The 12,901-nt window shown below is 34.9% G+C and overlaps 1 protein-coding gene across 1 annotated transcript; it reads left to right on the top strand.

The window, feature by feature from the left end:
* Positions 2,666-3,148, top strand: LOC107640339. Its single transcript, XM_016343864.1, has one exon. It carries the CDS (start codon positions 2,666-2,668, stop codon positions 3,146-3,148), a length of 483 nt encoding a protein of 160 aa, XP_016199350.1.

Genomic DNA, 12,901 nt, shown 5'->3' with positions numbered 1-12,901 from the left:
TTCCTTGAAAATCAATCGATTGGATTACAGTTTATCACAAAACAATCGATTGGAAATTGCAAGGTAGCATGGTTTTCGCATAAATCAATCGATTTGTCATATTATCCAATCAATTAAACGATGAATTAAATGTGGATTTTTTTATAATTCAATCGATTGTTTATACTCTCCAATCGATTGAATGCTTCGAAACAACCTGAGATCTCACAATTCAATCGATTGCTTTTGTTGCTCAATCGATCGAATTCACCAAAACAGCATAAAATAGGGTAAAAAACATCTATGGAACTTGCCACACCTTGTCCGCAGATAACAGCATAAAGAAAGTATAATAAAGTAGGGTATGGGACCCAGAAGGAGAGGCTGGGCAAGGATTTCATCAAGCCCTTCGATGCTTGCTGCCTCTGCTTGAAGCCCTTCATTGACCCCATGAGCTGCCACAAAGGTCATGTCTTTTGTAAAGAGTGCATTCTCGAGTGCTTGTTGGCTCAGAAGAAAGACATTCAATGGTCTCCATTTTCAATCACTTTCTTTTTCAATTTTCTTTTTTTTTTTCACTTTTTATTCTGACTGAAAATAAGTTTCTGATTTGTTGGATTCTTATTCAAGTGGTGGGGCTGGATCTTTCTTAAACCCATGCTTGTGATGCAATGCTGTTTTGTGTTTTGATTAAGGGTAATTGTCTTTGAATTTGGCAAATCCATATTGTTTTGGTGAATTCAATCCACTGAGTAACAAAAGCAATCGATTGAATTGTGAGACCTCAGATTATTTTGAAGCAGTATAAACAATCGATTGAATTATAAAAAATTCACATTTAATTCATCGTTCAATCAATTAGGTAATATGACCAATCGATTGATTTATGCGAAAACTATGCTACCTTGCAATTTCCAATCGATTGTTTTGTGATAAACTGTAATCCAATCGATTGATTTTCAAGAAAACACAATTTCGACGAACGTTTGATTGTTCATAAACATAGTAGATGAATGATAAAATAATAATTTATAAAATAAAAAATAGTTTTTATAATTAAATAAAATATATGGGATTAATTTGTAATTAAAATTAAAAAAAAGACTATTTAGCAGTTATTAAAAAAATTTAAAAAACATGTTTTGTTATGGGACCATTTAATGATCCAAACATTTTGGGACCATTGAATCCTAAGCCTCCTTAACTTTTTGTTTCTCCATTATAATTAAGAAATTAACTTTAACATAAAAATACAAAATGTTATTCACCATTTTTTATTTTTGATATTGGAGTAACAATATTATTTTTTTTAAAATATAAACTGATGAAGTATTATTTTTAAATGTGGAATCGAGAAGTAAAAATCGGATCATCCGATTTGTAAAAAATACAGAAATCAGACCATCCAATTTATGAGAGATATAGAAATCGGACTGAGAGATTTTTGTTAAAAAATTTAAAAATTTGAAGTACAGAAATCAAACCCCCCAATTTATATATCTGTCACATTTTTTAAAAACACCAAAAGTTATAATATTAAAATTTATCAATATTTTTACTTCCATAAAAAAAAGTCATTTTTCAGAAAAATTAAATTAAAAAATTATGCATGTAACCGTAATAAAAATACACATTTTCCTTTATTTTAATGTTAATATCAAAAGTTCATAAAATGTTCAATCTTTCATTAATATCTCTCTCATAAGAAGAATATAAATGAATGAATGGTTGGTTATTGCGAAATGACAAAAATCTTGGTTATTGCTAGAAAAAAAAATCGATTCTCTTAAATTTTTTTAATTAAAAATATAAAATATGATTTTTAATTTTTTAATATCTTTTAAATTTATATTTTTTAATTTTATCTATTGATCCGTACATGAATAACTCGAATGTGTAATGCTACATTTTGGAATTGAATTTTAAATTCAAATACTTCGTCCTATTAAAATAACTGACTCCGAGCATTTTCAAAGTGCCAATACATATTTCGGATATGACATGTACATAACGGTCCATTGTGCAACAATAAATACAGGGCAAATAGGATTATAGATTCATTCATTTTCACTTACTCTTAAAAAAGAACTCTAATTGTATTTATAAAGATCGATTACTAACTTGAGCGTTAGAATCCTTTTTGCAGGTTCAACGCACAAGTCCGGCCTTTGAAGAGCTGCAGTTCACCTGAAGGTCTTGGAGAAGGAGCCTTTCGAGTGTTAACGAGCTATACTTCAGAAGGTAGTTTTTGATAGGAACATTTGGCGCCTATGGACCTATTTTTCAAAATGTGTTCCCACATTTTACTACCTTTTTCCACTCTTCTTTCTTTTTCTTTTTGCAAGGTTTCTTGAATCATGACGGACAATGCTATAGCTCCACAAGCACGTCCAACTTAAGTGGAGTTTTTGGCTATGAACGCTGCTTTGTAGGTCGAGGTTCAAAAAATGGCCGAACCCCTAGCAGCTAAACTAAATAACGATAAGGAGAATGGGGAACGCAAGAATCTTAATGATGAAAACACAAAGATGGGAGGAACACTTCACAAGACAGAAAGGTGGAGAACGAATCCGTTTTTCAAAGAAATAATGAACTTCCAAATGCCCAATTTACACTTTCAACAACATTGAAGCCTTATGAGGGGATTGGCGATCCCAAAGTGCATGTCACCACATTCGAGTCCATAATGTTACTAAATGGTGCCTCTGACCCTATCTTGTGTCGATCCTTTCCAACCTTTTTGAATAGAGCTGCTTTATTTTGGTTTTCAAATTTGCCTGCAAGTTCCATTGCTAGTTTTGATGAGTTTGCCGATCTATTTGTAAACAACTTCGCAGCATCCAAAATCTATGTACGAGACTCAGATTATCTTAGCACAATTACTCAAGGACAACACAAAAGTCTGAAAGACTACATGACGAGGTTTGCAAAGGCAGCGATGGAAATTTCCGATCTAAATCCCGAGGTTCATTTACATGCCTTGAAAAGCGGGCTTCGCCTTGGAAAGTTTCACAAGGCCATTGTAGTAACAAAACCAAAGACGCTAGCAAAATTCAGGGATAAAGCGATTGGACAAATTGAAATTGAAGAACTACGGGAAGCTCGAAGATTGGAAAAACTATTACCTCGCAGAGACGATGACAAGCAAGGTCGAACAAACAACCTTTGAGACAACAAAAAGCCGTTTAAGTTGACACCGAAGTTTGACTCATACACACAGTTCAATGCAAGGAGGGAAGATATAATCAAAGAGATCCTACATGCCAAAATCATCAAAACCCCCAGTAGGGCTGGGACCTATCAAGACCGAAAATATGTCGACAAAAGCAAACACTGCGCATTTCACCAGATGTTCAGACATACAATTGACGAATGTGTAGTAGCAAAAGACCTCCTAGAGCGATTGGCATGACAAGGGCTACTGGATAAATATATCAACGGCAAAATCCAAAAGGATGCGACAACCTCTCCTACAATGGCAGAACAACCAAATTCAACTTCAGTAGCAAAAGATAATGCAAGATGGACTACTTCAAACCCACCTCCCCTGACTCGAAAGATCATTAATTACATCTCAGGAGGGTTCACCTGCAGACGAATTTTTAGCTCTACTAGGAAAAGAAACTACAGGACCATGCTAACCCTCGAAGGAGAGGGATCAAGGCTACATCAGCCGACATGCTCCACCCCGAGTATCACTTTCCAAGCATCTGACTTCAAATCCCAAACCCCAAATCTCGATGACCTAGTGGTGATATTAGTGACCATAAGAGACACAAAAGTTAGAAAAGTCCTCATGGACCCTGGGAGCAGCGCCGATGTATTGTTCTTATCAACATTTCAGAAGATGCAGCTGAACAAGAATACTTTGCAACCTTCATCCGAAGAGCTAGTTGGCTTCTCCGGAGAAAGGGTTCTAGTAACAGGTTATGTATGGTTAAGGACGACTTTAGGATACCATCCCCACTCAAAACCTTAGATATTCAATATCTAGTGGTTGATTGTGTAAGCCCCCTACAACATCATATTGGGGCGACCATCATTGAATTCTTTTGGAGCTATTATTTCTACGATTCATTTGTGTGTTAAGTTTCATATGCAGGATGACATCATCGCAACAATACATTCCGATCATAAAGGAGGCAAGATAATGCTATAACATTGGGCTAAAAGTCCGACCATCGACCTCAGAATCAATCCCGCAGATCAACTCGGTGTACAATGCTGATGATATACCTCTACTAGCCGAGCTTGACCCTCGATGTGATAAAGAAGCATGACCAACACCAACAGATGACCTCCGCAAGATAAATCTTACTACCAATGAATCACAATGCACTAACATTGGCTATGCTTTCAATGTAGAAGAAACATCTAAGCTTGTAGCCCTACTGCAAGCAAACGCGGATTTATTTGCATGGACACCAGCAGATATGCTTGGAATCAACCTAAATGTTATGTGCCATAAGCTTGCTTTGGACCCCAAAGCTCGTCCAATCCGTCAGAAAAAACATAATCTCGGACAAGAACGAAAAGAAGCAGCGATCAAAGAAACCCAGAAAATATTGAGTGCAGGTTTCATAAAGGAGATCCAGTTTACGTCATGGTTGGCAAATGTGGTCATGGTAAAGAAGACCTCTGGCAAGTGGCATTTGTGCATTGACTTCACAGATCTAAACAAGGCTTGCCTAAAGGATTTATATCCCCTGCCGAATATTGACAAATTGGAAGATAGTACATTGAGTTTTAGAGTTTTAAACTTTATGGACGCTTATTCAAGTTATAATCAGATACAAATGCATATTGAAGATTAGGATAAAACCGCATTTATAACTGATCATGGCAATTTTTGTTACAAAGTAATGCCTTTTGGTCTTAAGAATGCAGGAGCAACATACCAGAGGTTGATGGACAAGATTTTCTGAAATCAAATCAGTCGAAACATGGATGTGTATGTTGATAACATGGTTGTCAAATCAGAAACTAAAAGTAGACACCGCTCCGACCTCGAGGAAATTTTCCAACAGCTCAGGAGATACAATATGAGATTGATTCCTGAGAAGTTTGCATTTGGAGTTCAAGGAGGCAAATTCCTTGGTTTCATGTTAACCCATCAGGGGATCGAGGCAAACCCAGAGAAGTGCCGATCTATAATAGAAATGAAATCTCCACGCACAATCAAAGACGTGCAACAATTGACTGGATGTAACACCCTAACTTTTAGCACCTCATGATCGTACTAAAAGTCCGAGCGCTACTTACCTCTATTCCTTTAATTAATATTCTATTTTTAACCTTAATATTTTATAAAATTATATTTGAACCCTCACTTATTTTCATATTTATAAAAATAACCCTAAACTTTTATAAAATATCCATTTTACCTCCCGTACTCTATTTATTACCCAAAATACCTAAAAACTTATATAATTACAAATTATACCTCGATTTTTATATACAAATACAATGTTACCCTTCAAAAATAAAGTTTAAATATTAATCTTCCTCTTATACCAAAACCGAAACCCTTAGCCCCTTCTTTTCAAAATATTATTTTTATTTTAATCCGTTTTCGAGTCTTTGGGTTACCGATTTTTCTCAACTTTTAATTTAATCTTTCAACCACCAAATCTCATTAATTTCCTCAAAATACCACATCACAACAGTCTCAAAAATATTAAAACAACTACAGCTAAGCTGTTCCTCATAGCCAAACTAACAAATCACAAGAAACAACAATAATTCAACATAAACTCATTCAAATTCAAACAATAATCAACAAAATCAATATTCACTAATCAAATTCACATTTAATTATTATAAAGTTACTAAACCCTACCTCCGTACAAAATTAAAATACTCGAAGCTCTAGAGAAGCCTTCTGACCGAGCTACCGAAAGAAAAAACGTCAGAAATCGTCTGTGTCTCCTAAAACTCTAATTGGCCGAACTCGAGAGGAAGAGGAGCTATGTCACCGTCAATTTCTACCGGACAAAAGTAACGCCAACGTGTATATATATATATATTGAAGCATAAGCCACGTTTGGCTTTAATGAAGGATGATTATATGATTATATACACTTAATGAATGAAACTAATGAGGTGTTATGGTTGTATATATGCATTTATGCATAAAAGCCATGTTCTCAAATCCATTTTTCTTGTTCCCTTTAATGATTTCGGTTAGTTAAATGGAACAAGTATTATAATAACAATAACAATAACAATAACAATAACAATAACAATAATAATAATAATAATAATAATAATAATAATAAATTTTGTTTATTAAAATAATTTTTAATAAATAATTCAAACTAATAAAATAAATTATAATTAAATTAAACTTTAATAATAATAAAATTCTATTTAATTATTTTTGTTAACAAAAATAATTTTTTTAAAAAACAAAATCTTAATATAATATAATAACTTATAAATAAATAATTATTTAATTTTCAAAAATTCGGGGTGCTATAATGGACACCTTGTAACTCTCTCACAATTTTTGTCAGCGGCGACAGCAAAGTCATATCACTTCTTTTCTAGCCTACAAAAGAACAAGAGTTTCACATGGACAGATGATTGCGAACAAGCATTTTCCAACTTCAAAAATATTCTCACCTCTCCACCTATATTGTACAAACCCGAATACAGTAAACCACTCTATTTATATCTCTTTATTTATGCTAATACTATTAGTTCTGTCTTTGTCACAGAAACGAGTATGGAGTAACACCTAGTATATTTCGTCAGCAAGATGTTGCAAAATACAAAAACTCGATACCCAATCATCGAGAAGATGGCATTCACCCTGATAATCACATCAAGAAGGCTCCGCCATTATTTTCGAAGTCATGAGATCATAGTTCGGATAAATCAACCACTGCACCAGATATTAACGCGACCAGATTTGGTGGGCCAATTAATTAAATGGTCGATAGAACTTTCTGAATATGACATCTCATATCAACCAAGAGGATCATTGAAATCACATATTTTAGCGGACTTCATCATTGAATTTACAATAGCCGATGACACCTTTTCCATCTTAAAAATGTACATTGATGGAGCTTCCAATGAGGATGGTTGTGGAGCTGGAATCATCCTCAAAGACAAGACCGGTGTATATGCCAAGCAGTCGATAAGTTTTTTGTTCACAGCAAGCAATAACTAGTCCGAGTACGAGGCTTTAATAGCCGGCCTACGATTAGAAAGAGAAATGAACATCCAACATCTCAAAGTCTATTGTGACTCATTATTGGTTGTCCAATAGGTAAATAGCAATTTTCAGGTACGGGATCCCCCTTTTGGAGCAATACCTAAACATTGCAAAAAATTTAATACAGAATTTCCAATATTTTGAAATTACACACGTACCTAGGGAAGATAATAATAGAGCAAACATTCTATCTAAGTTAGCTACTTCTCGAATCGTTGATACAACTCCAGTATTCTCACAACTAACCTTTGTGGAACCAAGTATTTACGGCATAAATGTTTTTGCTCTATCACAGATAACAGATTGGAGAACACCCTATGCGGAATATTTGAAAACAGGCAATATACCTACATCTAAAAGAAACCCAAAAATTTTCAAAAAATGAGCAAGCTACTTTACCCTAATAGGCGATGACCAATACAAAATAGGATTATCTCGACCACTCTTGAAGTACCTGGGGACCGAAGAGGCTAGCCTTGCAATGTCAGAAATACACGAGGGAATTTGTGGCACACGCATAGGAGGATGCCACCTAGCTGCAAAGCTGCTAAGAGTAGGATACTTCTGGCGTTCACTCCAAAAAGACTGCATGGATAAAGTCCAACACTATGATAATTGCCAAAAATGTGCACCACCAATACACACACCAGCCAAACTATTACACACATATGATATCGGATGGCCTTTCCATAGGTGGGGGATTAAAATCCTCAGACCTTTCTCGGTCTCTTGAGGCCAGGTAAAATTTTTTACTAGTTGCGATAGATTATTTTACAAAATGGATCGAAGCGCAACCACTTGCTAAAATAACTTCGGACAAGGTAAAATCTTTCATATGGAAGTTTCTTATATGTAGATATGGCTTACCAAATGATATCGTAACTAACAATGATAGACAGTTTACTGATAGAAAGATAGAATCTTTTTAACAAAATCTTAACATTAAACACCATTTTTCCTCCGTCGAGCACCCTCAGACTAATGGGCTTGTCGAGGTTGCTAACAAAGTCATTTTGTAGGCCTTGCGAAAAAAAAAACTAGCCGATGTCAAAGAATAATGGGGCGATCTAATTCTCAAAATCCTATGGAGATATAACCCCACACCACATTCGACAACAAAAGAAACACCATTCAGGCTAGTTTATGGTGCAGATTCAATGATTCCAATGGAAATCTCACTAGGATCATTAAGGACCGAGCTTTCAAACGTCAACATCAATGATGAAAATAGGCGAGCCGAGCTCGACACATTAGATGAGGAGCGTGAATCAGCAAGTCTTCGATAGCAAGCAATGCAAATTGACATACAGTAGAAATACAACAAAAGAGTGCGGCCGCAAACATTACAACAAGGAAACCTCATCCTACGAAAGGTAGAAGATGTTCAAAAACCTCCAGGCCAGGGAAAGCTCCCCACCATGTGGGAGGGCCCTTCAGAGTATCAAAGGTACATGGACAAGTAACATATTCTTTACAAATCTTAGAAGGGACCGAGCTTCTAAACATGGAATATATCGTCATTATGTTCTTATTACATGTAATTATGTATGCAACACAAAGCTGAGCGATACTCTTTTTCCTACCACCGAGATTTTATCCCATGTAGGATTTTACTCGGGGAGGTTTTAATGAGGCCGCCCACTTCGTATAGGAGGATATTCTCCAAAGCATTTAAAATACTATTTCATATTACCTACAAAAGTCTTTCTAACCAACAAAACACAAAATTGGAATTTCAAAATACGCGACTGAAGCGTTATATCATTTCGTCAAAAGGAAATAACCTTTTTCCAAAATAAACAAAAGTATTGGTGTTTATACACCATATAATCCACCCAACTACATAGAACAAAGAGTTCAAGCAAGCAACAACATAATTCAAAATAGATAGCCCTAAAGTCAGGGGTTTTTCTCAATAGTCTCTGCATTATCATCTTTTGCTTCACAAACAGCTTCATCATCTACAAGCTTGTCACTAACCACTATCTTGGTAACATCAAGATCCCCAATGTCAAATTTAGGAGCAAATGCCATCACCCTGTTGACAGCACAATCAAACCCTGTTGCGAACATCTCCAGCATCTCATTCTCAAGCTCATGCACCCTAGATGTCAACCTGCCTTTCTCATTGTCAGCATCCTTGATCTGACCTTGCAAAGCTCGGATATGATCATGTAGCTTCAACATCTCTCCCTCCATACCCTTCATTTTCGACGTCACATTAATAACGACTTCATCTCTTTCCTTTAAAGATTTCTGCAACTCCAACACCTTACTCGCGTCTTTCTTTTCCTCAACTCCGAGCAATTCCGTAGTTCGACCTATACAAAGCATCTTGGCACCAATAACCTGAAACATAGCCAAAGATTTCATTTACAACACAATACTAACTAAACTAAGTTGTTTAAACTTCTTTCTTACCTGCATATACTGTCCAACCGCCTCTTTTCCAACCTCTTTCAGCATTCTCACATCGACTGGGTGTTGGCGACTTTGTCGGCCAACTCAGGAAATGGAAATTATTCACTCCAAAGGGACTGAGCATTCACACCCCTAGAAAAACCATGAAGTTGCAACCGCTTCCCCAATTTATTTTCTTCCCACAAATCCAAATCAGCAGCAGAAAGAACATCAATGGACTTCTCTGAATCTGGTTTCTTCCTTTTCAATGGATGAGCACATGACTGTGCAGGGTTCACCCCCACGTCCTTCCCGACACCTACAGTAGAAACTTCATTGTCATTCTTCTTTTTATGGTCCAAAAAAAATCTCATTCATGTCGACGATAAGCTCGGAAATTTCCCATCTGTAACAAACAAGCAACATAAGTTTGAGAAACAGGTCTTCCACAAAACATAATTCCTACCCTATGTCAAAAGATTACCTATATACGTTTTCAAAGCTTCTTTATCATTTTCAACCTTTAACATATCAGAAATAGACAACAACTTTTTTGATGAAAAGCATTCTATTAGGAACTCCAGAACCAAACTGTCCTCTTCATCTCTTCTTAGAGCATCTAAAATTTGCATAAGCTCGGGACACCAATAAAGCAGAAACTTTTCCACTAACTCATCATCTAAGTAAAACAGATATTCAGTCTCAAACGACCGTACTTTTACAAATATTTCTTTGAAACTTTTAAAAGAAGATTTGTATAAAACAAAGAAGGATCGTCCCGGGTAGCTACTAAGATTTGCCCAAAGACCTCTATGCAGCCCTTTTGATTGAAACAACGAGAAAAAAGATGTTTAGAAAGGGAGGAGTTTCCAGGAACTCCATCAGACATTCATAGGCTCAAAGGAAAGCCTACGAATTGGGGTGTAGCTGTGAAGGAGCACAATTTAGTTGTGTTAACACCTTGCATTCAAAGTCAGTAAAAAAAAACTTCACATTTAACTCAGACAAAATGCAAACATAAAAATAAGCCTATTCATCCCTCTTCTCACATACCCTCTCCTCACCACCACAAGGAAGAAATTCTACACCCACTGGCATACCAATCCTAACACAGTTACTAGCAACAAGTTCAGAAATTTTTTCCATGTTGTGATAAAGAAGCACGAAATTTAACATCCGCATGTACCCACACATAAATGTCACCTTATACTTCTATTATTTTGTCTTTTATTTTGTCTCTAGCCATGTTAAGAAAGTGGAAAGAGAAGACAAGAAAGGAAACAGAGACAAAGATGGCAGGAAACAAGAAAAAAACAATACTAACCTCTTAAAGTAATTTTCTTCACTGGGTAATTTTTGTGCAAATAACACAGAAACGGTTCCTAATGTGTGAATAGGAAGAGGTAATAAAAATCTAAATATCCACTAACACACAATCTAAATCACTCTTTATCTCTAGCTATTTGATCAAGTGTAACTGTTCACCTACTTTCAAATATTGAACAGACAAAATTCTCTCGAGATAACTACGACGTAGTAATTATTGCATTAAACGCATTGAGAAATGGTGCGCACCCTTCATATCCCTTAAAACACGTGCTTTAAACCCAAGCTTGCCAAAACGACTATGCGTTGAGCTTGGGGGCTACTAGGACAAGCTTATAAAGTCTCGAGGAATAGCGTTAAGAAACTAAGCTCAAATTGCTCCCAACAAAACAACTGAAAGTCAAGTTTGGGGGCTGTGATCTGTACCCGAATAACTCAGATACATAATGCTACACCTCGGAACTGAATTTTAAATTCAAATACTTTGCCTTATTAAAATAATCGACTCCGAGCACTTCCAGAGTGCCGACATATATCTCGAGCATGACATGTACATAATGGTTGCCATTGTGCAACAATAAATACAGGGCAAATAGGACTATAGATTCATTCATTTTCACTCACTCTTAAGAAAGAACTCTAAGTGTATTTATAAAGATCAATTACTGATTTGAGCGTCGGAGTTCTTTTTGCAGGTCCAACACACGGGGTCTGGCCATTGAAGAGCATGCAGTTCACCTGAAGGTCTTGGAGAAGGAGCCTTTCGGGTGTTAACGAGCTACACTTCGGAAGATAGTTCCTGACAGGAACATCTATAAAATATATGATAAAAAGTTATACTTTATTCTCTTAAGTGACAAAAAAAAAATTTAGAGCATCCAATCTCGCTAGAGAGTGAGATAGAACTGGAATAATAGTGTAATGCCATATCCGTCGTTGTCTTCCACCACTTCTCATTAATCTTTTATACTAATTCTCCATTTTCCGAGTAGGCGGTTTGGAGCAAGAAATTAAATGAACTAATTTTTCACTAATCTTCGGAAGGCTTGTCCATTTTGCCTAATTCCCCACAAATGGACTCTTCTTTTAATGTCCTAGGATTTAGTAGATAAAGTATATATATTTTTTAAATTTATCAAAAATTTTAAGAATATTTTTTAGTTTTATTTTATTTCAGTTTTGTCCTAAAATTTTTTAATTTATATCAAATATATTTTTTACAGATAAATTTTTAAAAAATTTAGAACTAATTAAATAATAATGCATGATAATGATATCTAATTTAATTGTGTTTAAGATTATTTTTGTGAAATTATTGATGAATTGGTTCTAAATTTTTAAAATAATTAATCGCTAAAAATATATTTGATGCAAATTAAAAATTTTTGGAACAAAATTAAAACAAAATAAATTTTAAGGATAATTTTAAAATTTTTAGCTTATTTTAAAATAAAAAAATATATTTTATCCCATTTAGTATTACTGCTACTTTTCTCAATTACAAACCATACTTTGATATTTTCAAGCCTATTTCTACTATAAAAAATAGGCTCCAAAACCCGAACTACAACAATATTTGTTCTGGAATATTTTTATAAGCCCAATACTAAAAATCGGGTTCAAGAGTGTATAAGAAGTTCTAAGGAACTAATTTGATGATTAAGTATTCTCTCGGATTCTAAAGAATATGTTATAAATAGGATAATAACTCCTCATTCATAACTCATTCTAATGCCTAATAACTTAATTTTAAGATGTTAATTATTATATTGTAACCATCATGCTACTATTAAAGGAGAATGTTACAACATTAACTATATATAGGCCTAAAAACATCATATGAAGAGAGATTATAATAAGACATCGAGCATCATATAACGAGAGTGGCTCATGAAAAAAGCAACCCACATAAGAGAAGCATGTAACATCATAACCTCATAAAATATATGCATTATTCCAAATCTGTGCAGTCAT

This window comes from Arachis ipaensis, chromosome B05, assembly GCF_000816755.2.
Source record: "Arachis ipaensis cultivar K30076 chromosome B05, Araip1.1, whole genome shotgun sequence".
NCBI lineage: Eukaryota > Viridiplantae > Streptophyta > Magnoliopsida > Fabales > Fabaceae > Arachis > Arachis ipaensis.
The sequence above is the reverse complement of the archived record's forward strand: the minus strand, read 5'-3'. Positions and strand labels throughout refer to the sequence as shown.